Source organism: Perca flavescens, chromosome 11 (genome assembly GCF_004354835.1).
Source record: "Perca flavescens isolate YP-PL-M2 chromosome 11, PFLA_1.0, whole genome shotgun sequence".
Classification (NCBI taxonomy): Eukaryota; Metazoa; Chordata; class Actinopteri; order Perciformes; family Percidae; genus Perca; species Perca flavescens.
Window position 1 is genome coordinate 17,000,085 of NC_041341.1, and position 26,210 is coordinate 17,026,294.

A 26,210-nucleotide genomic window follows, 5' to 3' on the forward strand; every position below is an offset into this window, starting at 1 on the left:
TGAGATAGATAGATAGATAGATAGATAATAAATATGTATTTATTATATGCATATTTTATCATTATTTCCATTTATTAAGGTTATGTTCTTATCTCTATTTTTATTTTATTAATTATCCATTTTTACATGATTTTTTTTAACTTGCAGTTAAAACAATTTATATATATATATATATATATATATATATATATATATATATATATATATATATATATATATAAACTATATATATATATATATATATAAACGACTGAAACAGTGTTTCAGTCGTTTATTTTTTTGATGGTGATGTTTTCATCACTAGGGTTGCTTTTATCAGTGTTATTTTTTTGTAAAGAACTTTGAAATTGAATTGTACTATATAAATATACGTGCCTTTGCCTATAGTATTTTTATCAGCTGACTAACTACATATACTTGTGGTTCTTATTCAAGAATAGTTTGTTATAGTGCTGCTACTACTTTTACAGAATAAGCAAAAAATGGGGCACAATTACTGTAAGCCTACTCATAAATGCTAATAATAAGGCCTATATACTATAAGTATCTTTGTGTTAGGAAACTCACTAAGACTGCCTGATTGACATCAATCATGTAACATGCCACAGGGTACCCTTCCCCTGAATGGAGTTCATGACAAATCATTTCTATGGATATTTTTTTCTCGTAGCCAGTGATTCTCCATCTTGTCCAACTGTGACTCCCTTAAAATAAATTGATGCCTTTCTCATGACCCCCACTACAGGCAGTAGAGTGGTGAGCAGTTTCATCAAAAGATCATTTGATTCCTTCTCCGAGAAGCCCTAGAGGTTTAAAACTATCAAGTACTTCCAGAGAAATTCAAAAACATACCCAATTCAAAAAATATACCAAAATATCAATAGTAAAATAAAACAATATCTCTAATAATTCTATAACCCCCAGGTATAAAACTGGTCTAGATTAACATCAACCTGACCAGGATCGATATTCAACCCTCACCTTGTTTTCGCAATTATTGTCCTATGTCTGTCTACAATTTCTCATGAGTCACCCACTTCGGATTTCTTTTATTTATTTATTTTTTAGAAAAAAGCATTACAACTTAGTAAAAAGCCAATGAGTACAATAGTATAAGCAGTATAGTTGGCATCAGAAATGCCTTAAGTTCAGGATGAATTTAAATAGTTTTTTTACACAAAAGGTAGATGTGAGAAGAAGTTAGATATAATATAGAATTTGTTTAGCAGCATTAAGTGGCAATATCATCTTAAAAATATACTGAAGTAAAAGTTTATTGAAGAACACATGCTCATTTTCAGGTTAATACTTGCATTTTGGGTTTCTACTACATGTTTACATGCTTTAATGTACAAACAATACTCATAATGTCTCTCTGAATATACCTGTATTCACCCGGTCTGAAACACTCTGTTATAGTGCCCGTCTTTTTACAGACCTACAGATTTACAAACGTCTCTTTCGCCATGTAAGTAACTGTGTTGCAGAAGACTTAAATCTAGCAATTGAGACCATAAACTCATTATGAAAATGTTTACTGAAGTAATAAATCAAGTGATAAGTGGGTTACTTTCTCATAGACTTCTACAGAAACCGACCTCCCCACCGGACGTTTCGCCCTCTGCTGGAATTCAGATAGAATGCAGGTTTAAGGCACTTCCGCATTTGCAGCACTTTGCCAAACCGGATGCGTTGTCCATTAATATTAACAGTCTATGGAACAATCCCATACATGAAATCAAGTCACTCCTATATTTCTAGACAAGGACCAGGACTTTATGAATTTCTGGTGACATCGTGTTTACTGCATTACTAACAGATCAACATGTTTAAAAGCTGAGAGCTTTTAATAAATTATTAGTTAAAAGTAAACCTTGGCTTTTTTTATTTTATTTTTGTTACTGTAAACAGATCTACCATAAAGCATGTGAAGCTTGTGACATATACAGTGATTAAACTAAAGTATCACAACACTATTATTCATACTCTGTCATCAAGAGTAAGATTAATTTAAGCTTAAGAGTGCATTTGTCAGTGTCTAAGATTAAACTTGAGCCCAATGCTCCTCTGTTGATGCAGTTGGTTCATGTCTGACATGTTACATTACTCTTATCAGATCAAGGAATTTTACAGTTTGAGATCGACTGTGACTGAGTCTATTCTGGCTCTTTGGGACCTGTTAATACATCATGTTGCTTTGTAAACTCAAATATAGATATGTTGATTTTTAGATCTCTTGTACAGCTGACACAACTTAATATAACTGACCCTGTGTAGCTGATTCTACAGTTATGATTTATTTACTTCAGGTAAGGTGTCTTTTTATGTCTAAAAGTGTGAATGCCAACATCCACGCCTGACAAATGAGGCAAACAATGCCATAAGCAGGCTGCTGGATGTGTGGCAGTAAATTAAATGTTTTTTTAGCCAAACAATTATAATGCACTATTCTGGTATCAATAATGGCTCCAGTTATTACTTTACCATGTTTCCTCTGTGCTGGACACCTTGAATTATCTTTGTGTTAGGATATTTTCTGAGATGACTTTACTTAATTAAATGGCTTTGTTTCAATTACATTACTAACCTGTTCAGCCATTGTGTGCCTGAGGCATATGCTTGCTGTTCTGAAGATGTAAAATAAAAGTTGTAAAAGTGGTAGCAGCAAAAGATTAAAACAAACATTAACTAAATGACTGCCTAAAAAAGTATGTATTCAGTTGATTTATTAAAATGTTAACAGAGTGTGCATATGTAGCTGGGCAGGGTGTTCTTGTACAGTCTTGGAGTGTAGTAGCTAAAAATAGTTTCTGTAAGAGCCTGGCGTCAAGAGTATTACATTTTCTGTCTTCATTCAATCAGAATATAAAGACTAAAAGCAGAGCAGCGCCACAATACTGTATTGTCACATACAGGAGGTAATAATAATAATAATAATAATAATAATAATAATAATAATAAAAAAATTTTTATTTATGAGCACCTTTCATAGCACTCAAGGACACCTTACAGTTAAAACAAGCAAAAATACAGTTAAAAAGGCAAATATAAGTAAATTAAAACAAACATTTAAAAGATTGAGATAGAAAATTAAAAGAAAGCAATCTATCAATGATTTTGATGGAGGGTGGAGTCATGTGGGGTAGGCCTTTCGGAATAGGTGGGTTTTGAGGGACGTTTTAAAAGGTGGGTAGAGACTCTATGGTACGGATGGACAGTGGGAGTACAAAATAACAGAAAAGCAACATAAGAGAATACATTTGGTCAAAGTTGAATGCCACTTGAAGATGTGTGCATTTATAAATAAAATTAATCTGATGGCTTTGTTTGTAGAAAAAAAGAACACAATCCCAGTGAAAGTCAGTTAAATCTATGATCTTTTTCTTCTTCTTTTTGGCAGATTACTACTTTTGTATTATACCGCCACCAACTGTACAGGAGTGTGTAATACCATGAACTTCATAGAGCCTAGGCTTGAATATATATATATATATATATATATATATATATATATATATATATATATATATATATATATATATATATATATATATATATATATATATATATATATATATATATATATATATATATATATATATATATATATATATATATATATATGAATAAACGTATACTCTTTTCATTATACCAGTATTATGAAGAAAAATAAATAAAGCTTCAAGTCTCTCCCTTGTCATACCCTGTTCTTCAAGTATATCATGTATGGAGTTCTTGCCGTTCGCTTTCCTGCCAGTTTATTCTACTATCATTATATTTCTCACATACAAAAAGTACATGTTCTACATCTTCTTTGTCTTGGAATTCTATGCATAAGCCAGTACCAGTACCTACTATTTGTAATGTAGCATTCAATCCTGTGTGACCTAATCTAAGTCTGGTATTGACCACTTCTTCCCTTCAGTGTAAACCTTTTTCCCGGTCACAGTCTTCTGTATTTATGGTAGTGTCTAGCATTAAACTCTGCCTCCCATTCAGTTTGCCATCTTTGCATACTTTCAGACTTAATTATGGATTTGGCTTCACCCTTCTCCAGTCGAACATTAATTCCTATAAATTTGTTTTTCAGCATCTTTTTTCGCAATTTTATCAGCCTCTTTGTTTCCTGTAAGACCTATATGAGCTGGAACCCAACAAAACTGAATAGTGATTCCATGTTTCCTGAGATGCAATAGTAAATGTTTAATTTCAATAATCAAATCTTCCCTTGATGAGTGACCTGTATCTAGGCTATGAATAGCTGCCATGGAATCTGTACAGATTACAGCTCTCACTGGTTTAACCTCTTCAATCCACCTAAGAGCTGTTATTATCCCAGTCATCTCAATAGAGTATACAGATAGAAAATTACCAGGGTACAAGCGGCCGAAATGGGTTTCCTCAGGAGGGTGGCTGGCGTCTCCCTTAGAGATAGGGTGAGAAGCTCAGTCATCCGTGAGGAGCTCGGAGTAGAGCCGCTGCTCCTTTGCGTCGAAAGGAGCCAGTTGAGGTGGTTCGGGTATCTGGTAAGGATGCCCCCTGGGCGCCTCCCTAGGGAGGTGTTCCAGGCACGTCCACCTGGGAGGAGGCCTCGGGGAAGACCCAGGACTAGGTGGAGGGATTATATCTCCAACCTGGCCTGGGAACGCCTCGGGATCCCCCAGTCGGAGCTGGTTAATGTTGCTCAGGAAAAGGAAGTTTGGGGTCCCCTGCTGGAGCTGCTCCCCCCGCGACCCGATACCGGATAAGCGGACAAAGATGGATGGATGGATAGAAAATTACTTAACCTATAGCAATCTCTTTTATTAAATTCCGGAATACATACATTATATTTTGTGAGAATGATGATGTTATATATCCCTGGCAATATGCTGCAAAACTTAGTTCATTTGGATACTCTCTCTTTCCTTCCAAAAGTTCACGGTTAACCTCTGGTGATGGAAGAATCCATGGGGGAATAACACTTAGAACCATTGAAGGACTAAATTTCAGTTATTTAATTCCATATTGTTCTGCTATACTGTTGATGTTCCAACCAAACAGGTCAGATCTGCTAGGACTTCTACCCAAGTGTCTTTGTTTAATTCTACCACTGGGGGGCACCCAATCAGAAATTTGGTAAATCATAGTTACAAAGACAACACAAATTAGTCATATTTACTTCATAAAAAAAAAAAAAAAAAATAAATAATCTAAAATCATGAGCCAATTTTGCACAAAAACCCTAACATTAACAAAGATGGGTAGGCTGATGCATCACCAGTACAGACTGAAGACCGAACAGTATATTTACCACAAACTATGATCTAAAAAATGTAAATTGAGTCAAAAGTGTCAAAAGCAAAAAACGCTGTAAACTTCACAAGGAGGAAATTTGTTGCACGACATTTCACTGATTCATGTAACATGTTCCTGTTATTTTCTCCATCCTACGTTGCACTGGGGATGCAGTTTTTCCTGTTCACCAAATGATGGCAGCCACACATCACACACGCATGACACTGAACCAAAAACCTCAGTTACAAAGCTCTCACAGGATGAACTCTGTGCTGCAGCCAATGAGAGAAACCCAATAATCTAAATGTCAGCCAACCTGCAAGTGGCACAGAAAAAGAGTACGATGGTCACATTCATCTTTTGGCTATTTGTCACAATTCACAGTTGCATAATGAAGGGTTAATGTAGGGTTTGATGCAGTGCAGCCTTTTGAAAAGGACAGCAGGGTGAGAAGACAGAGTGGGATCGATGCAGTTTGATTTCCTGTTGAGGCTGAGCCTGAGAATTAATGTAACAAAGTCGAGCTTTTCCAACACTGTTTAATAATTAATCAGCTCAATAACATTTGTCTAATTTGTCAAGTCATTAAGTCCCCCTGTCAACGCAAAATCTCTTTTCTTAAGAACTGAACACCATGATGATGACACACTGAACCAATACCCTGACATTAAGATGTATGCGTTTGCCCTCAGAGAATAAACGAATTACAATTTTTTATTTGACGACTTTTCTATATTCTCCTAATCACTCTCTGATGGTGTATGTTAGGCTTATAATGGCTTTTTCTTAATACATGGTATGCATGCTCAAAACAAAAGAAAACAATGATGTGTGGTTCTGAAAAGACACATTCATGTCCTTTGGTTATGAGCATGTGCATTTGGTTCACATTACTGGACAGAAACCAAAAACAAAACATGGGGGAGATTTAGAAGCACCTGCCGAGTTTAAGTCCAAGGCCTGGTGCTGAAAACTGCCTCGCTTTTCTTTGCTTCTAAAAATAAGAAATACCACGCAGTCAAATATTCTTCATCCTCCAGCACTAAAACAGTAAGCAGATACACCAAAAACACCTTAATATTCAATAATCCAAACCTCACTTGGAGGTTTACTGAAGGCAACTTTAGTCTGTGATTCACCTACAGCTTTATAAATAAATCTGACCTTATAATGCTCGGATTTCTTTTGCAACAAAAGAACTTTTCCTGCAGCGAGTGGAGGCATCAGTGTTGAAAGGCTGCAGCGCTGATGTATTCACTGACACGGCATCACAAGTTAATTCTACGGTTACCACAGGGTCAAGTGGAGTTGTAGGTTTGCAACACTTGTCTGCATTGGCTTTTCAGTGATAGTTGTTTACTCGGTTTCTCTTTCTGGGACAGTGTTAACTGGGGCTAGTGTCTATCCTATAACGCTGTTAGAATATCGACATATTATGTAAATATAGAAACATAATTCATCAAGCCAAAGCTCTTAGTATTAAAGATTTTGCTTGCTTTGAGACACTGATTCAGAAGGAAATGCAAGGAAGCTATATGTGATGTGAAGGAGCCTGATCGGTTAGCAGAGGGGGTTCAGCTTTTTCTAGTGAGCCATCTGTCATTGAGTTCACACTCTCCCCACTTACCAAATAGCTGCCAAAGTCTGTAAACCAAGAGCAAACGCATTCAAACACAACAACATACACCCTACTAGGCACACACTCAAGCCTGCTCACGATCAGCTTGACAAGTTAATCAGCAAATGCCGTACATGTGGATATTATACAAGTGGATATTTGTTGACCTTTATAATGCAGCATTAGCGGGCCTCTGTGCGTAAAGCATTACAGATCAAGCTAAATTAGTTAGTTTACTCGCTAGTATGATAAACCACTACCTGATTCATTATGTTGGACTTGTGCTGTAGTTGTTGACAAGCCGCAGTAAACATCTTAACACGGATCTTAGTAATCTTGTTACATCTGTACTAGTCTCGCATTGCCAGACCTTCCTCCACAGCGCTGCGGAGGAGGGTCTGGCTAGTCCACACAGCATTCCGGGATGGGAGAAAAACTTACTCTGGTTTATTGACTTTTTTTTTTTAAACCCATCACAATCGTCATGGCCGTTGCTGAGCACTGGGGAAAGCTGCGGTGCCGCAGCAAAATAGCCTCGGGAAGGAACTTGTTTTGGTGGAACATGTGTAGGTTCAAAAGTTGTTTTAGTCGTGCTACAGAAAAGTTAACCATAGTCCTCATAAATCCACCGGAGTTTAAAATTCCAACACAAACAAAATGGAAGGTAACCTCTGGCTGAAATCCGGCGGAATTTTCTACGGCAACGGAGCAATCCCGTGGAACATCGTGGATCTAGACTACACCAGTACTATTCCGGTAGAGCTACTGTAGCTATGCTTTGTATCGTTTTAGGATGTAAAGCTGCTCCTAATTAAAGTCTACACTTTTTGCAGAAGTTTTAAAAAAAACAATATTTTAAAGTGAAAAATTACACCCCCTGATAGGAGTGTTTGTATTTGAAACGGATTAAAAATCTCAAGTTAATTTGCCATGTTTGCTGTTAGTGTAAACTGACACCCACACTTAATAACATTAAGGCTTTGGTCTCTAATAAAATTCTGTCACAAATAAAAATTATTATTTGAGAATTTATGATACAACTATTTCTCTGTTGGCAATAGTATTATTTACTGCAGTAAAGAAAAGCTCAGGATCGCCCTCCAACAATGCTAATTATTTATATTTATAAAAAAGTGCCAGCAGTCTGATCACAAAGAGTATTAACTAAAAATCCTGGTCTTTCAGCTTATATCTCCGGTTAAAGTTTGTCATACTTTATATTTTCTTTTGTCAATTGTCAGGCTGGGTATGATTACCTTTGCTTTATCATTATTAAGTTTTGGTACCGATACATACCTCGCTTTTAAGAATACAAACTGTCTTTTCTACAAACCCTTATTTCATTTAACAAAAGAACAAAAGAAGCCCTGTGGCTCTTACTCAGAATCTTTTCTCTCTACTCACCGATCTCTTTGCCCAGTCCTGAGCGCAGGATGGCACCCGCCGAGGTGACCACTGCACAGGTCTTGAAGCTACTCTGGTCCTCCCGCCTGTGCAGTCGCTTTAGGGGAAGAGATGGCACAAGACTAGCCCAACCAAGTGAAGAGAAGGGCTGCTCCGACCCGTCCACTGTCCTGAGCTGGGCCTGGGCTTTCATTTGACACAGTAGCTCCTTAGCACTCTGGGCGGCACTGCGATGCCCCTCGTAGGAAACATGGTGTTTGTTGGCACTAACGTAGTCCTTCATGGCGCGCTGCAGCCGAGGACTCAGCATGCCGGCGGACACACGACCCGCCACAACCTCTGCACCACAGAGGCAGACTTGGAGAAGTAATATTCATCCAGATCAGAGGAGTCGCCACCGAGCCTCCTGCCTCCTGTAACCCTTATTCGGTTTTCTAGTTGTTCTTCTTCTTCGTTGTCCCTCTCATCTTCTTCTTCTTCTTCCCCCCCACCGTGATAGTGTGTGGTGCTGACGTGGTTCTGGTACTCTGTCTGGGAAGTTCTCTCACGACTCTGGACTGAAGGGTCCGAGTGAGAACCCACATTTTCTGTACCAAAGGAGGACCAGGCAGCCAGGCTCTGTGGGTCCAGGTAGTCCTGGTGGCTGGTCTCCTGGCTACCATAAATGGCATAGGGAGCAGTGTTGGGGCTGTGGCTCACCTCCAGGCTGAACTCTGGGGTCGTGGAGCGGGCAGAAGGCTCTGGCTCTGGCTCTGGCTTATCTCCAGGGTAGGCTGTCGTTAAGGTGGAAACCAGCTCAGGTCGGGAGCCCAGGTTGGCATGTTGTTGATGGGAGGCCTGTATAGAAGCTAGGCGACGGGTGTCAGGGTGCTGGGAGAGTAAAGAGCCAACAGAGGTCAGGGGTTCATTCACACGAGCATCCAGAAAGTAAGAGAGGAGGGCTAGGAAGAGGAGAACCCAGGCCAGCATTCCCACCAGCACTAGCCTACGCCACTGCCTCATCCTGGACTTCATTACCTCTCACTCACATACACGCCTGTTCAGCTGGCCCACCAACAACAAAGCCCCACGGCCAGGACTTAGCCCAGAGGTCAGCTGGAGGGCCTGTAAAAGACAAAAGCTCAAAATGAAACTGCTCAGGGGAGAAAAGAAAAAAATGGGGACTGGTGAAGCAAAAGTTTGAGACACTCACCTCAACTGATACTTCTATTTCTTCATGACCATGTGTCCTCCAGGATATAACAGGACCCTGAGAAGAGGAGTGGTACAAATTAGTGAAGTCAAGAGCGCACATGCATACATGAGGCTGTGTGTGCATGAAGAAAAACACAGTCACGCCACAGGAAAACACCTCCTGCAGGGCAGAAGTTGGCTGCTTTCCACTCTTAACAAAAAAGGAGATATTTCATTTCTGACCACTAGAATACAATTTACAACTTCTTTCATTAAATCCTTAGCACAACAAGAACTTAACACTCAGAAAACAAAGATCCCACAAAATATTAATCAAGACCGACTCTGTTCGGTAAAATGGTGATTATCAATCACATCCATAGACTGTATATAAAGATGGATGGATGACAGCTCCCCAAAAGTGAAACCAAAACATCTTGATCGCCCCCTGGCAGCAGCAAAAGCAGCAAATGCTTTGACATTTTGAAACCAGAAATTTTCAAACCAAAAATTGGTCAAGTAAAGCTCACCATTTTTGAATAGATGTGAATTAAATGAACTAAAAGATAAACATCTGCTCTATTGCCTGTTTTTTTATTTTATTTTGTTTGGCATTCCATTAGCTGTCCCCATTGTATCAACCACTGTTCCAGTGCTCTAATGAAATGCACTACAATTATGACACTACTTCAAAAACCCAGACTCATCAACATTTCACATTTGCATCAACATGCTGTACAAAAAAAAAAAAAAAACACAATCATTAAAAATAACACTACCATTATCAGCATGCCTTACTCTAATACTCTGGTGTACAACACATTAGGTTCAATGATGGCTTACAGACTGAAATACACAGCAATGAAAGTGAATAAATGAAGCATTAAATTGCCTCACATCAGAGGAACTACAATCCTCTCAACCACATGTAATTATGAGTTTTGGTCTCTTAATGTGGGAGCATTTCTTTATCCCTAGAGAGAGAGTGGCTGGGTAAAGCAGGAGAATAAAAGCTCCTGAGTGTCAAGCCTCCTCTAGTCCTAATTACAGCTTCCTGTCTCTATAGCTGCCGAGTCCTGCAGAGTGCAGCAGAAGTGATCTCAGGAGCTCCCCCCCATATACCCAGACATTCAGGCCTCCCGCGGCCACACAGGAGGCCAAAGCTCATCCACATACCCTGGTCAAACAATGGGGAGCAACTGGGCCAGAGGGAGAAGAGACGGTGTGGGAGAAAGAAAATAACGGCAAAGAATCTAATGCAATTACTCAGACAAAGGCACATCTGCACAAACACAACAATCTGACTACTTTCTCAAAACTTGCAGTTCTGCCTAAGGCTTTCAAGTCATTGACAGGTGGGGTAGGTGTCATGCATCCCAATCCCCTGTGTAGCAGTTTCAACAAGTCTACTAGGCTGGGGCCAAATGTTACTCAGTTAAAAATTTAACATCTGGAAATAACAGAAGGCCAGAAGGCCAAAAGCAAAACAAAGAAAACAAGCAGGAAAACCCACAGCTGCCCAATGACATGTTGTCAACTAACAAATGGCATCTACATGGACCACTGCTCAACATAACGTGTGTGTGTGTGTGTGTGTGTGTGTGTGTGTGTGTGTGTGTGTGTGTGTGTGTGTGGATGCGCAGCTAGTTTGCCTCACCTGGCAGCGATCAGGATGTGTGCTTCAGTAACTGCGGTGAAACAACATAAATGTGTGGCACAGATGGAGAGGCGGGGGTGGAGGACAGAGCTAGTTTTGTGAGGAATACACAAAGACACAGTACAAAACGGGAAACATGGAAACGAGCCACTGCCAGGCAGCAAAGGACGACTAAATGACTTAGTGGGAGTTAGCAGGAGATGGTGATGAACAAAGGAGCCTGATGAAGATATGTCATAGAGAAAGAGAGAAGAAGCTTTTGTCATCAGGGAAAAGGAGATTGGTTAAACACTGTATTTGCAGGCCATTTGCCCTCAGGAGGATAATTATGTGGTTTATGACCTGCATGAAAGAAAAAAAGAAAAAAATCGGTATAATCCAATACAATTCAAGAGCCCCACAAACTACATCGTCCAAAATGACAAAGTTGAACACTTATTTAAAACAGTTTCAACAAGAACTGAACATTATAACCATTAGAAAAAAAAGAGGAAAAACTCTACAGAGCTACATTTACTCAGGCTGAGAGCACAAAGCTAGAAATGTATTAGTCTTATTTAATTGTACTTTGTAGATTTGTAGACAACTTTAACCATATTTAACTGAAATAACCGTTTCATCCAGTGACCTTTATTATTAGATTGCTTGTAGGTGAAAACATTTTCTATTATCCATTTTAGGCATTCTTTATTCAAATGTTTAATGTTGAACACATTTGATCATAACTATAGAGTACAAGCAAGCCTCCATGTCTGTCTGGTCAGTCAGCACAGCGGGCCGATGTAAATTTCTTTCAAAATCTCTATTGGTTGAAACCAGTGTTAATTTTGTCACCGAAAAATACAAAAAATATTTTGTTGCCAATTTTCAACATGGCATCATGACTTTGTGTAAACATACACACCACTTTCCTAAAGCCAAATGGCGTGTTATCTGTACACATTTTCAGCTATCCACGTGTATGTCTACGCTGTATACAGCAGATGTAAACATACCCACCACGTGGTGTCGCCACGTTGCGTGTTATCGCGAGAAGGTCAAAAAAAAAAAAAAAAAAAAACACACAGGGAAAGGCTTTAGTAACACAAAAAAAAAACACGGAAAATAACGACAAAAACAGGAAAACAATAAACGGTTGGGTTTAGGAAAGAAACATTGGGGAAGGCTTTTAAAAAAAATAAAATAAAATAAAATAAAAAAACGGCTGAAATCTGCCACCCCAACCAACCTCCTTACGCGGACCTACGTCCCTTTATACTACTCGCTATGGCGACAATACACTCGCTAAAAAACGATTATGCGTCTTGATAACACGCCAAAATTGCATACGAATTGGCGCAACTTCATGAGATCAGTCTGCTATTTTAGTGAACCAGTGAGTTAATCCAGCTTCTGAAGGATTTGTGGAGAGAACAAGTAGCTGGAATAATGCTCGGAGAGTAGGAAGGACGTAGAAACCAGATCTGATCAAATTGTAAGAGTTTGGAAATGATGACTAGATTTGAGAGTCAGTCTGTTGTGAGTGATATGAACACTGTGTCTAAAAATGCTTAGGAGACATAAACATTTAAAATACATGAATACAAAATTAGACTAAAATTTCACTGACAAAAACTAACAAAAATCCATCATTGTGGACTATTGTTTGTCAACAGACTGCCAAAAACACTGCTTGAAATAAAAATAGTCGATAATAATATGACTGCATCTCTTCAAGGCAGCCAAATGCTGCTAAAATCACAATAAAACCAGAAGAGTAAAATATAGAGACTATATAGATAAAAAAAAAAAATAATTATGTAACCACATTCCTTGAGTCCCAGCATGCCCTGGTGCTGCCTGCTGTAATATCGTCTACAGTCCAGGCATCGCCAGGGGTGACTGACAGTCCTTGAGGGAATATAGCCACTCTGAAAATTGTTCAGTACACAAAAGATGTCGGGTTATGAATGCTTTAATCAAAAAATCTCTAATAAATGAACAGTTTCTGTAGGAAGTAGAGGTTCTGACTTTGACATAGGAAAATAAGGGCCACACAAACTTTGCAGAAAATACAAAGGCCATGCTGTGAGGTTGGCTCACAGGAACATGTTCTCAATACCTGTATTTAAGCACAGAACTGTGTTAATTCAAAATGAGTGGGTAGAGTCTGTTTAGTGAAATAAAAAATAATCTGTGGTGTTTAACACATGAAATTACAAAGATGCAACAATAAAAGAGTCTTACAAAAGGAGGTAGTGGATGATTGAGGTATTCAGTTCTGCAAGAGAACATGCTGTCCTTCTCTATTTTGCACACTGCACGGCAATAGATGCAAGTGTGCACGTTCTCTCAAATAAAACAATAACCAAAGGGCTTGTTACTCATGAAATATTGAAACCACAGAGTGAAGTTGTTCTTGATCTAAAAATAAAGCTGATTTACTTTAATATTTACCTCACAGCAGTCCAATAAGGTACAAGCTAATACATTGTGTGGTTAAAAAAAAGGCAACAGGACAAGGTCTGCTAAGCATTTGTGGACAGACAGAGAGAAGTATGGACTGTATGGTCAAGAGATATTTCAGATTTCTGAACTCATTTGCTAACTTGTCGATGCCAAATCTCTCAGGATTATGTGAATAGAACATTAAAAAAATACAATACATGTATTAAAAGTGAGAAAAACAGATTTTCCATTATGTATTACATGAGGGAGACACATTTAGAAACCGGCTGGGTGTATGAACCTTTATAACTGGGGCACAAGTTATTTATGAATTTGAGCTTGAGTGGAGCAGCAATGCGCTGCGTTGGTCAATCAAATCAATGCAGGCACAGGCACACATTCCTGGTGAAATACTTGAGGCCGTATTTCTACTGTGTACTTTATAATCATGTGACATATGCACATAACAAATTAGTTAATTTCCCAAACACTGTGTTTCCAAGCATTGCTTTTACATAGTTGGAGCTAACAGTTTAGCTGCTAACAGCTATACTTCTGTTTCAACGAGGCAGTGTGATACAGTCAGGAGGGAGCTACAATGGCAGGCTTTTCACCCCACCTTCAGGTATAAGCACATTGTATGAGCACACTGAACTCTTAACCCCACCTGTCTTAACATGTTGCCTAAACCTAGTTGTGAAGATACAATGAAGACATTCTGTCTGAATCACGCTGTTAACAGAACCCAGTTTAAAATGGAGGAGAGTACTATCTACCCAATTGCACACAGTCCTCAAACTGTCATCTGCATTGCAGAGTTCATGCTCCACTCCTGAAATTTTACAAATTCCACTTTAAATGAGCACAGAGTTTAAATTATCATTCAAACAGGGAGCCTGTGTAGCTGTTGTATGCACAGAAGAAATCAGAATTTAATCCAAAGTCAAAAACGTCAAGGTGTAAACTTGTGAAGCAAATAAAAAATTTCAACTGCTATGTATGTATGCAACTGAGATCACACTTATGTAAATTAACCATGTGATCAACACCTTTCTTACATGCTTAATTTTGATTTACAGCCTCAAGACTTTTGGGCTGCATCCGATAAAAAAAAAAGAAAATGACATCTGCAATTTAATCCTAGAAAGAATTTTTCACAAATGGAATTCCAGTAACAAAACTGTCATTAACGGAGAGGCACTTAAAAAGGTATTGATCTTGTGCCATTTTTAGGGACTGCGGTAATACGAACTGTCCAAACTCAGCCAATACAAGGCATAATATTTCATTGTACCGCTCACACACACGTCTGTACTTTCTCATGTCAAGCAGAGATGACATTTTTTGTGGTTGCAGATTAGACACTGCAAACACAGCAAAGGTGGACTGAAACAGTAACATTAGAAGCCACTTAAAGTCTTGAACTGAAGTGAGAAAATTGAGTTACAAAGAAGGCATAGGCATATGCACAGACTAAATGAACCGAGCCACTCTCTCTCCTCATTTAATGAACCCCCTGCTACAGGCCCACCCCACTTTAGCCTCAGGAGGCAATGAGGTTATTACCAAGTAGGACATCAGACTTTACCCTGTGTAATTAAACTGCCAGTGTCCGAGCTCTCCAAAGGGTCCGCTGCACTTCATCACATCTTGAAACCCTGAAGTGCAGCGGTTAAGAATAGCCTGTAGACCGAATGACTGGGCTACCTAATTATATATGTATGAGCAAAGACTAAGCTAAAGCGCCATCTTGTTGTGTAAAACATTTTGTTTCAAATCTGCTATTGATGTTAATCCTGTATCACAGTTTCAAGGCCAAAAGGAGACGAGAGACAGAACAAGACAGGACTGATGATATACAATATCTTTGTTTTCCCTGATGGATGGAAGAATTACTACTTTTTACTTCCAAGACAAAAGCTCAAATTTCACGGGTTAAACTCTCCCTATATATCCTGCCAAACCCTAATCCTGCTGCTGCTCCAACATAATGACATAATGAAAGGCTTCCTCCTTCCTTCAATGCTACTTCCACTGCTCACCTTCTTTCCTTCCACCACATCTGCCTTTTTCTGTGGCCTACATTTAACCATGGTGCTGTGCATGCAGATGTAAGTGCAGACACCACTCCACTGACTTTGTTTGGGTCTATGTGTGTTTGCTCTAATGTCAGACATTTTTTGCCTTACACGCGCAAAGAACCAAATTAATATTGCATTCCCTGCTGCATCTCTGTCCAAATGAGGAAACGTGTGTCGCTACTGTACTGTGGCTCTGCCTGCCAGTCTTGGAAACGTCGTGGTAATGCGACTGCCAGCAGTAGATCAACCAGCTCTTTACCACTGGCACCTAGCATGTGGAGCTGAGAACACACTGCAGGCGATACAGCTCATTCCAGCCATCCTACTGCCTGACAATCACATACACTAGAGCATGCAATCGCATGGCTGCACGCACGCATAAAGAAGCAGAGCTTAGTACAGAGCAGCTTTGAAACCTGAAGTATAGCACAAATTAAATTTAGCCACCAATACATTGAAGCAAAAGGTTACATTTCAGATCCTTCTCTTCATAAGTAAGGAGGCTAAGAGGTGGCACAGAGCAGGTCACTTAAAAAAAAGAAAGCCAGGCATGTCTAGTTTTGCCTGACCACAAATCAACTTGCAGGGACTTGAATGTAATGCAGGAGGCCAGCGTGAGTGTTACTCTCCACCAGTATGATAGCACTGCTTTCAAGAATGAATGAAAAAAACAATTAGTCATTCCTTGTTGCTTGTTCACTATAAGAAGGCAATAATATGACATAGTCAGTTAATTACTAAATTATCAAACTGAGCTTTAACAAGCCACGCAGATGCACACATCTGTCTGTATGATCTAACTTTCCACAAAATTTGAGCTAAAACAAGTGATGAAAAATTATAAATTGAATGATCATAGACTTAATTTTTTCAAGCAAACATGGCAAATATTTATTGGTTGTAACTTCTCAAAATGTGCATATTTTCTGTTTTTCAATGTCTTCTATAACACTAAACTAAATACATGTGGGGTTTGGACATGGTTAGACAAAGCTGTTTGAATATGCAAAATTGCACTTAAAGAACTTTCTGACATTTTATAGCCCAAACAGTTACTTGATTTATCAAGAAAAGAATCATCAGATTAACTGATCATGAAAATAAGAATGTTGCAGCCCTAAACAAAATGATTGAAGTCAACCGCAGCCAATACTGACTTTTCAAGGCTAATACCTACATCAGTATTGGGAGTCTAGAAACCAGTTTGTGTATAATCCCCTACATGAGTATTTTTTTAAAGAAAGGAGTATTTCCAGTAAGTGACAACGCATATAGACATGGACAATCTGCTGTTGTGTGCTACATGTCAGAAAGGACAACTAGGGACAATGACCGGACCTGATTCGTTAAGAGTTGATATGAGGAACGGCTTAAAAACATTTAACGTTAATGCTGCTTAAAGTTTGCTCCTTAAAGCAAGTATTTCTTTGGTTATGTGTATCTGATGTTAGATAGTTTTTGTTGCAGTTTCAAGAGTATAAAACTGGCTGCACTGTCTCCACGGTAAAGGAGAAAATATATGTTTTATATGCTTCCCTCTATGTGGTACATAAACACAAAAACAGGAACACATCAAATCAGTCTTGATTTTGTGAAATGATCAAAAGAAAACATCTTTCATCCTGGTTCTCCCTTGGTGCTAGCAGAATCATGAGGGTTGGCTTCATGCTGTTGTAATAACAGGTCCAGCAAGGTCAGTGAAGAAAGTACTAACTCTATTAAAGACTGATCCCGCTGAGGCAGATTTGCTCTGTCCTGTCCCCTGCTATCCTCCTTCAACCACAGCACAGATTATATCAGCAGAGCAAAAATGTCTATTTTTGAAAAGGTGTGCTTAGACACTCCTTAATCTTAGTCACACACACACACACACACACACACACACACACACACACACACACACACACACACACACACACACACACACACACACACACACACACACACACACACACACACACACACACACACACACACACACACACACACACACACACACACACACACACACACACACACACACACACACACACACACACACACACACACACACACACACACACACACACACACACACACACACACACACACACACACACACACACACACACACACACACACACACACACACACACACACACACACACACACACACACACACACACACACACACACACACTTCCAAGTCAGTACCGGACAAGAGAAAGTCATCAGCCACCAGACATCCACTGGCTATTCAATATCTAAACAAGAGGCAGACTAAAAAGTTTAAATCTAACAGCGCTGTACTCAAAGCACTTCACAGAGTAACCTCAAATTTAAAAAAAAAATGTTATCTGACGTAACACAAGGATGGGAAAAGTTGAATCATACTGACCTTCTAAGCACATCCTATTCTGATAAATCACACAGGGCAGTGGTTCTTGATGACAGGCTTTCACGGTGCACAGAGCCCTCTTCAATACAGCCTGCCAACAGCAAGGTCCTATGAAGGAAATGCAGCTCTACACCTCACATTATGGCCCATAAATACAGCTGGGAGCACTGACGACCCCAGCGGGCAGGCGTTTGATATGAGAAAGTAGAGAAAGTCCACTTAAAGCTCATTTCACTGTCTGTTCCCCTTCTTGTGGAGGTTGAGAGGACATAATGTACCGTCAGATTGTATGACTAGTCACCCTCCAACACAGTGACCATCACTCCATTTGTAGTATAAATTGTCTGCTTATCCATGTTTGGGAAATGCAGCTTAGAAAGCTGCGATTACTCCAAGAGCTAAAACCAACAACCCAACTTAAGAGCAGATTTTACAGGTTAACACGTGCTAATGCTTGAACAAAAAAAAAAAAAAAAAAAAAAAAAAAAAAAAAAATGCGGTCAGGATTTGTTCATATAGGGGCCTTACATACTGGCTTTTAGATTTGTGGAGAAAATCACATTTGACTGCCCAGAGAACAAGCCCACTAATCTACAGCTCCACAGCCATTTTCAGACAGCTTAACCTCTCTATAATCTGCTTGAATTCTAAACACAGACTGAGATTACAGCCTATCAGAGATTTATAGAGCAACTATGAAATCTACGCCACAATAAGCTGCTCAAACATTCCCATGTCGCGGTTTAAGAAGACTCAACATAAGGAGCAGAACACAGAAATTACTGCCTAAACAACTCCTCTCAGGAAGTTTACAATATTGTGAAGACATCTAATAACCCTGGACGTCCATGTGTTTGTCATGGAGAGTCCTGTCCTCCGAGCGCTCACGCACTCAGCCAGGAGTGAGGGGCACAGCTGGTCTTGATGACTCCAGCGCTCTTGCCTTTGAAGGCTAAGCTCAGATAACTGCAACTCTGGTCGGTTAGCGCACATCTGAAATTACACCTTCACCTTCCCAGAGTGCACTGCCCATGTAATCATTCCACTCCTCTGTACTGTCTCCACATATACAGCCTGGAACAGATCAAAATGAAACACTAGCTTCGGCCGACAGTAAAAAAAATATGAGAATTTTGAGGGTAACTAAAAAGAAGCTACAGTGTTGACCTAAATGTTTGGCCTTGCCATTTCACGACCATCTGTGAGAAACTGAGCACAGAATTTTGATATATACAGTAAAATGAGGAAATCATCTTTTTCTTTCTTTTAATGGCTAAAGAGACAAATGTCCCTCAGTAGTTGCTACTGACCAAAAACAGAGCTATAAGAGAGGTAATATTGATAACAGTGTGCTGGATGTGTAAATAGTTGTAAATAAATGTTTGCTAACATGTTCACTATATCAACTTAAGGTGGTGATAGGTCATAGTGTTGTTCAAAGCTTATGTATGTGCTCCTAGGTAGCCCCAAAAAAATGTAAATATATTTAACCCCCCCCCCCAATATTAATCGATTTAAAAATAAAAAACATGTAAAACCTTCAAATTTTAAGTTTAAAGCTTCTAGCCTCATTCTTTTGACCGGCAATATCATCTTATGGTTAAATCAATGAGACTGTTCTGAGCAGCCTCAAAGCTGCAGTGGTGCCATATTAAAAAGATGCTTCACTGTGCTGCTGCTGGTGAGATGATGAACTGTCTTTGAAAAACAGAAATCTGTATCCTTTTACTGTCATGGTGCATCAGTAAAGAAATCTGTCGTTGAAGCATAGCCCCTACCTTTTCTGTCCTGCAATTTGTTTTCCATTTTCCCCTCAATGCTGTAAGGTCAATCAGTCACACACTCAACCTCTAAACACGACACACATTATCAGAAAATATGTGCTCATTCCATAATGTTTTGCTTTGTTCAGTATCGATTTAACTAATGTGAACAAAATAATTCAGTTAATACTTCCACTGGGATTTATGTACATCCCTCTCAGACTTCCTCTGGTGCGATGCTAATCAGAGCAGTCACTCTTTGACTAACTAGTTAGCTCTGTTACTGGGTCATCCCTGACAGCAATTATGCATTCCATCAATTGGTATTTTTAGAACAGCGGCACTTTCTCAATGCTTTTTTGTGGCTTAAAAAAAAAAAAAAAAAAAAAAAAATCAACCTTGTTTTTGATGTGATGGTTTACAATGAAGATTCTCACTGTTTTCGTATAGTTATTGTACACTGACCATTGCTTTAATGTATTCTTGTTCAAGTCTGCTCAGCTGGGTGCAGCTGCATGTTCGAATTCACTGCTGTGTACATCTATTCCACAATAAATCTGAAATATGTCTGGGAATGGACAAATTGAGATTTAACCATTAACATACACTATCTCATCTCAGTGTGGGCTGTAGGGGATACAGTCCTTTCTTTTGTACATTATGTGTAATTTATGTGCATAGTAATTTCTTTGGTTACCTTCTAATCTCGCGGCCATTTTTGTCTGAACAATATAGCCTGTTTAGTGTTCACGTGGATATGCCTGTCAAAGACCTTGAACGTCAAAATAAATTAAGGAAGCTTGAAAATATCAACCTGCCAAGTACGGCTGCAACTAAATTATTTTCATTGTTGATTATTTTCTCAATTAATTGATTATTTGGTCTATAAAATGTCATAAAATGATAAAAAAATATATATTGATTAGTGTTTCCCAAAATCCAAGAAGTCATCCCCAAATGTCTTGTTTTGTCCACAACTCAAAGACATTCAGTTTACTGTCATAGAGGAGTCAAGAAACTATAAAATGTTTACATCTAAGAAGCTGGAATCTGAGAATTTTTACTTTACTTTCTTAAAAATTGATTCAAAAAAATAGTTGCTGATTAATTTAATAGTTGACAACTAATCGATTAATCTTTGCAGCTCTACAGCTGAGCAAAATGCCAGTAACTCTATAGTGGAGCAAGTATTAGATTTTGTTCAGAATTTATATATATATATATGGGATGTAAAAACATGACAAAATATAGTCTTTGTGGAAAATGGCTGCATGTCTGGTGTGTAGTGGTTCACCATTGTAGCACAAAAGTGGCATATTGTTAGTGCATACAAAGAAAGCTGCTACCCTATAGTACACACCTGCGCTCTGTCAGCACACGCAGAAGGAGGCCGCCCCGTTTGAGACAATAAATATCCAGCCGAGTGTGTAGTGATAATTACATAAAAGCAATAATGCAGATGTTCTGAGACTCACAACTCTTTCACACATTGGTGGTGGGTGTGTGCATTTATCAGGTAGCCATTAGCACATTAATAATGCATTGTAGGTGAGAGTGGGTAGCAACATATAGTTCACTTACTATGAAAGAAAATGTCCTGAAAAAAAAAAAAAAAAAAAAAAAAGATAAATAATTCAGCTTTAGTTTTATATAATGTGTGTCCTTTCAGCTGTAGCCTACTCTGGTGGTTAAAAAACTAATTTGGTGCTTGTCGCAACCTCTCAAAAGCTTTGAAAAACAGAGTGCACATAATTAATCAGCAGCTGCAAACAAATCAACACTTTTCTGACGCAATGTCATAACCTGGGGAGAGGCTTTGTATTGTCTTCCCTGTGCTGTGTTTGCTGCACATACGAAACTACAAAAGGACAGACTGGTGTTTATTCCGGTCGACTACAGTGAAGCGTGAATGTGTGTTCTTTTCGCAAAAACTGTTTCAGTCTACTTTTGACCTCCTCCGCCGCTGCTCTTGAAAGTGATGTGAACCTGCGTTTCGGTGACATTGAGAGAAGCTTTGATAGCGTAGAGTGCCAAACTTCCACTTTCCTGCTGCTGATATCAGACAACTCACACTTGAAAGGCAACACAAACCCCCACACACACAAATAGAAAACACTTAATTGCCCAGTTGACAGTTGTATGTTTTCCTCTGTGTTTAAATGATTTCACTGCCCTCAATCATATGTGAAGGTGATTAGGGAAGAGGGGACACTTTTGCATTTAATTTAAAACACTTAGTCCGAAAGCTGAAATGTTATCTGGTTTGTCACTAATAAAACTGCTCCAAACAAAAGCCTGCTACAGATGAGAAGCGATGCAGCTGTGGATATGAAAGTGAACTGATGTGAAACAAACACATTTCAACACAGCTCTTAAAATTAACTTTTTGACCAAAAGAGCAGGTTATACATCATGACAAAATAGTGGCACAGACCCTTGCATACCTAAGTTTCCTTTTCAAATATCCATGAGGAATCAGTGGGTTGAAAAGGACACATTATGGTGCCATCATGCCTTTCAGATATCTTTGCCTGGAGCTCATTTCTTGGCCTGGGTTTCCTGTTTTGAATGAAGTCTGGCTGTTTAGCAAAAACAGAGTGCCAAGGAAACAATAAACCTCTGCATCTTCTCCTCAAGTTGAAGAACAGCATGGAGCACGCAGGCCTGCCTTCACTGTGAGCTGCGAATCAACTCTTCAGTGTGGAGAACCCCGATTTTGTTAAATAGGACACAAAGGCACCATACAGATGAGCGTCATTAACTGATGCACATTGAGCTCTGCTGCATGTGACAATTATGCTCCTAATGTTTATTAAACCAATTGTTAGTGTGGACCTTAAAGAGCCGCGCGGAGACTATATGAGCTGCTGTTAAATGAGCCTCCTGTTATGATCGCCGTGATCCGGGTAAAGTAACGCAGACAAAGGATGTTCTCTGAGGTTTGATCTAATAATAAATATTCAATCGTTTTAAGCAAACATTGTGCATGCACATCCTCCCCCTGTGCTGCTCCGTGCCCTGCACAAAGCGCACTGAAGCAGCAAATGCAGATCTGTATGGAAATGCTGCAGAAAGCGAACAAAGCCTTACCTAGAAACTGTATCGGTCCTCGCGGGATGCTGGTACTGGTGCTACTGTCCGGCGGTCCATTTTGCTCCTGTTCGCCTTGTTGCACAGCAAGCATGCGGCTCGTTTTGGCTTGCCTCTGCTCGCCGTATACAGAGAAGATATCCACTACTACGCTGAGCGGAGCGGGGCTGCGATGCCTGTCACTCTGTTGCTGGCCTTTTTCTCGCATCCACAGCCACTGAGTTTGAGGGGCGGAGTCAGCGCGGGCTGATTTCGTGGCTTGTTGGGCCGAAGGAAAGGAGCGAGTAAAGGGAAATTGATATTGAATTTGATATCTTCCCTGCAGTAGGCAGGAAAGGGAAAGAGGACGGAAAGCATATTATCAAACAAATAACATCACAGCAGGTCATTTTAGGAAAACACTTATTACTTAGGCCTACCTATTGCCCAACGTTAGATGAAAATATATGCTATATAAGTCTACAGCCAGCAGCCGGTTAGCTTAGCTTAGGTTGGTGGTCTGCAGTAGTGACTTCCTGATGTCTCTGCTGGTTGCTTGGCAACTGCTCCCAGCCAAGAAATAGTTCAGCACATAATCCCCCATAAAACTACATTTTTTTACATTTCGTTTTTTCTACATTTACAAAGCCAGGCTAGTGGTTCCCCTTGTTTTCATTCTTTACGCTAAGGTAATAGGCTGCTAGCTGTAGCCTTATATTTACAAAACAAATATGAGAACGGTTTCGATCTTCTAAACCGGCGATACATGATCTGCGGTAAAAACCACTCTGTGCTGGCCGTTCCATTGTTTTCCTACAGGGACAGTGGTGCAGCCCAACTTGGCGCTACCCTTGGCGTGGTCTCAATCGCTAGTTTTAAGTCTTCTGCAACACACAACACTTTTTTTAATTATTGTCTCGTTGATTTTAAAATCTGCAATAAAGCAGGGGGTGTTTTAGGGCGTGGCTATGATGCGATTGCCAGTGAAAGTGTGTAACGTAACGTGGCTCCTCCCTCACTCCTCCCTCTTATCTAAAATCGTCACATCCGCCACCAGGATGGCTGTGCCTGTAACGGCAAACTCAACTTCTCATAGCAGATCTCCACAAACCAATTGGTTACTTCGCACATGGTTGGCACCTGGTTTTTTCCCCACTGTAAGTCATCAGTGGGTTGAGATCATCCAACAGAGGTAGAGAGTTTTATAATTTTGGTGCAGTTACTTATGAAACTGAAACCTTTGTCACCACACGTGTCTGGCAGGATGATATAAGGACAGAATGCTGTTTTTGAAACTATGGTCCTTTATAAACAAATATCAAGATCTTACTGTCAACTCTGACAGGAAGCCAACGATGGGAGGCAAGACGTTTGGTAATATGGTCCCTTTGGTCTTGTTTAAAGCTTTGCTGCAATGTTTTCAGCCAAGTGACCAGAGCATTTACAGTAGTTACAAGGTGGATAAGGAAATTGATTTTTAGATGAAAAAAGTATTTCATGGTGTTCTACAACTGAGGTTTTTACATCAATGTTCATACACATAAATGAAAAACAACAACTTTAAACAGCTCCAAGTGTATTGTCCTAACAGTGAGGTTGCCAGGCAACCAGAACTTGAGGTCACTGCACCCAGCTAACCAATAACCCCCTGAAAAACCACAATTGTCGTTTTTGTATTGATTAAATATAAATTAGATATATTGTGTCATATTGTGAGCTTCAGAGGTGCTTGCACTGTAGGAGTAATTTGTTTCCCATGGACAGAGCCAGGCTAGCTGTATCTCTGTTTCAAGTTTGTATGCTAAGGTAAGCTAACCAGCTGATGGCAGTAGCTTAAAGGTCTCATGACATGGTGCTCTTTGGATGCTTTTAGGCAAGGCAAGGCAAGGCAAGTCAAGGCAGGTGTGGCCTTGACCAACTGCCACTTTGCTCATTTGAAAGCCATGATGTCTCTCTCTCATGGGTGGGCCAAATTCTCTGGGCGGGCAAAACAGGGAAAGGGGAGGTAAACTTGCTCCTTATGACCTCATAAGGAGAAGATTCCAGATCGGCCCATCTGAGCTTTCATTTTCTCAAAGGCAGAGCAGGATACCCAGGGCTCGGTTTACACCTATCACCATTTCTAGCCACTGGGGGACCATAGGCAGGCTGGGGGAACGCATTAATGTTAAAAAACCTCATAAAGTAATCTTCATGCCATGGGACCTTTAAATTTAGCATTTTTAAGTTATGCACAATCAGGGTCCCAATCGTTTATTTAGAATTTTTACGTGGGGCTACCCTTTTTTGTTTTTTCTGTTAGTCCGTTTGTGTGTGTTAAATAGAGAAAGTAGTTTGCCGTTTGTGTTATTGTGCTCTGCGAGGATCAACCAGTGTATGGCTGGTTGCGCGTTTATGCGCTGCTCTCTTAATTACCTCATCAGTAAATGTCCAACGTTAAAATGGCTCCGCCATCTAGATTTATTTATTAATTTGTTCTCCATCAGATGCAGGGCGCTGCTGCATGCTGCAATTCCTGCTGCACAGCCAAATGTAATGAATAATACATCACAATACAAAGACATCCTTAAAACATAACACCAACTGAAAAGGAAAAAAAACATGGTGTTTACAGTAGAAACATTCTCTTTAACCATTGATACTCTGAAAGATGTTCAGATGGCCTTTTAGAGAACAGAGGTGGGACACTTATAGTGGTAGAAAACTTGCAAAATGTGCCCCACACACACACACACACACACACACACACACACACACACACACACACACACACACACACACACACACACACACACACACACACAAATGTTCAGATACACATGCATATAGATCAGGGATTTAGCATGAAAATTCAAACTGTTGCCTCAAAATAATGTAACCAGAGGCATTGGCTCCATTGCACACTGCTGTTTTCTTCAAAGTGAAGCTCAATAACGGGGCATTTGGAGGGAGATGACTCACACAAACTTACTGGTGTGCTCACAGACTGTGACTGAAAAATAGAGTATGAGTGGGCTGTGGGAATTGTGTTTCTGGCCCAGAGCAATATGTTAAGACCTGTGTAATGAAATGTCTTCTAGAATCATCCCCCACCACCCCCCAGCATGTCAGCAGGTCTTTGTTGAACACCTGACTCAGGTGCTTATCATCTTCCTCCAGGTGCGTGTCAGTCAACCACACTTCATTATACAGTTGCCTTTGTGGTGGACAACCAAGCAAAAGAATCTTACAATGAGGAAAGAGGTGTGTAACTAGGTGTGTTTGAAAGTGTGTGTTATGGCAAAATAATAATTTACATGTATGTAGTATGTGTGCATGAAAGTGCATCTAGTTCTTTTTATCCCAGCTGCAAAGCTGTTTCCCT

The 26,210-nt window shown here is 39.6% G+C and overlaps 1 protein-coding gene across 1 annotated transcript in view; it reads right to left on the reverse strand.

The window, feature by feature from the left end:
- The window catches only part of st6gal2a (ST6 beta-galactosamide alpha-2,6-sialyltranferase 2a), a 43,215-nt gene extending 20,035 nt beyond the window's left edge, over positions 1-23,180 (reverse strand). The window contains 4 exon segments of the mRNA XM_028590557.1: positions 8,300-8,629; positions 8,632-9,403; positions 9,492-9,548; positions 22,868-23,180. Of these exon segments, the coding sequence (XP_028446358.1) occupies positions 8,300-8,629; positions 8,632-9,313 (1,012 nt within the window). The 5' untranslated portion in view covers positions 9,314-9,403; positions 9,492-9,548; positions 22,868-23,180.
- Positions 23,181-26,210: the final 3,030 nt, after the last annotated feature.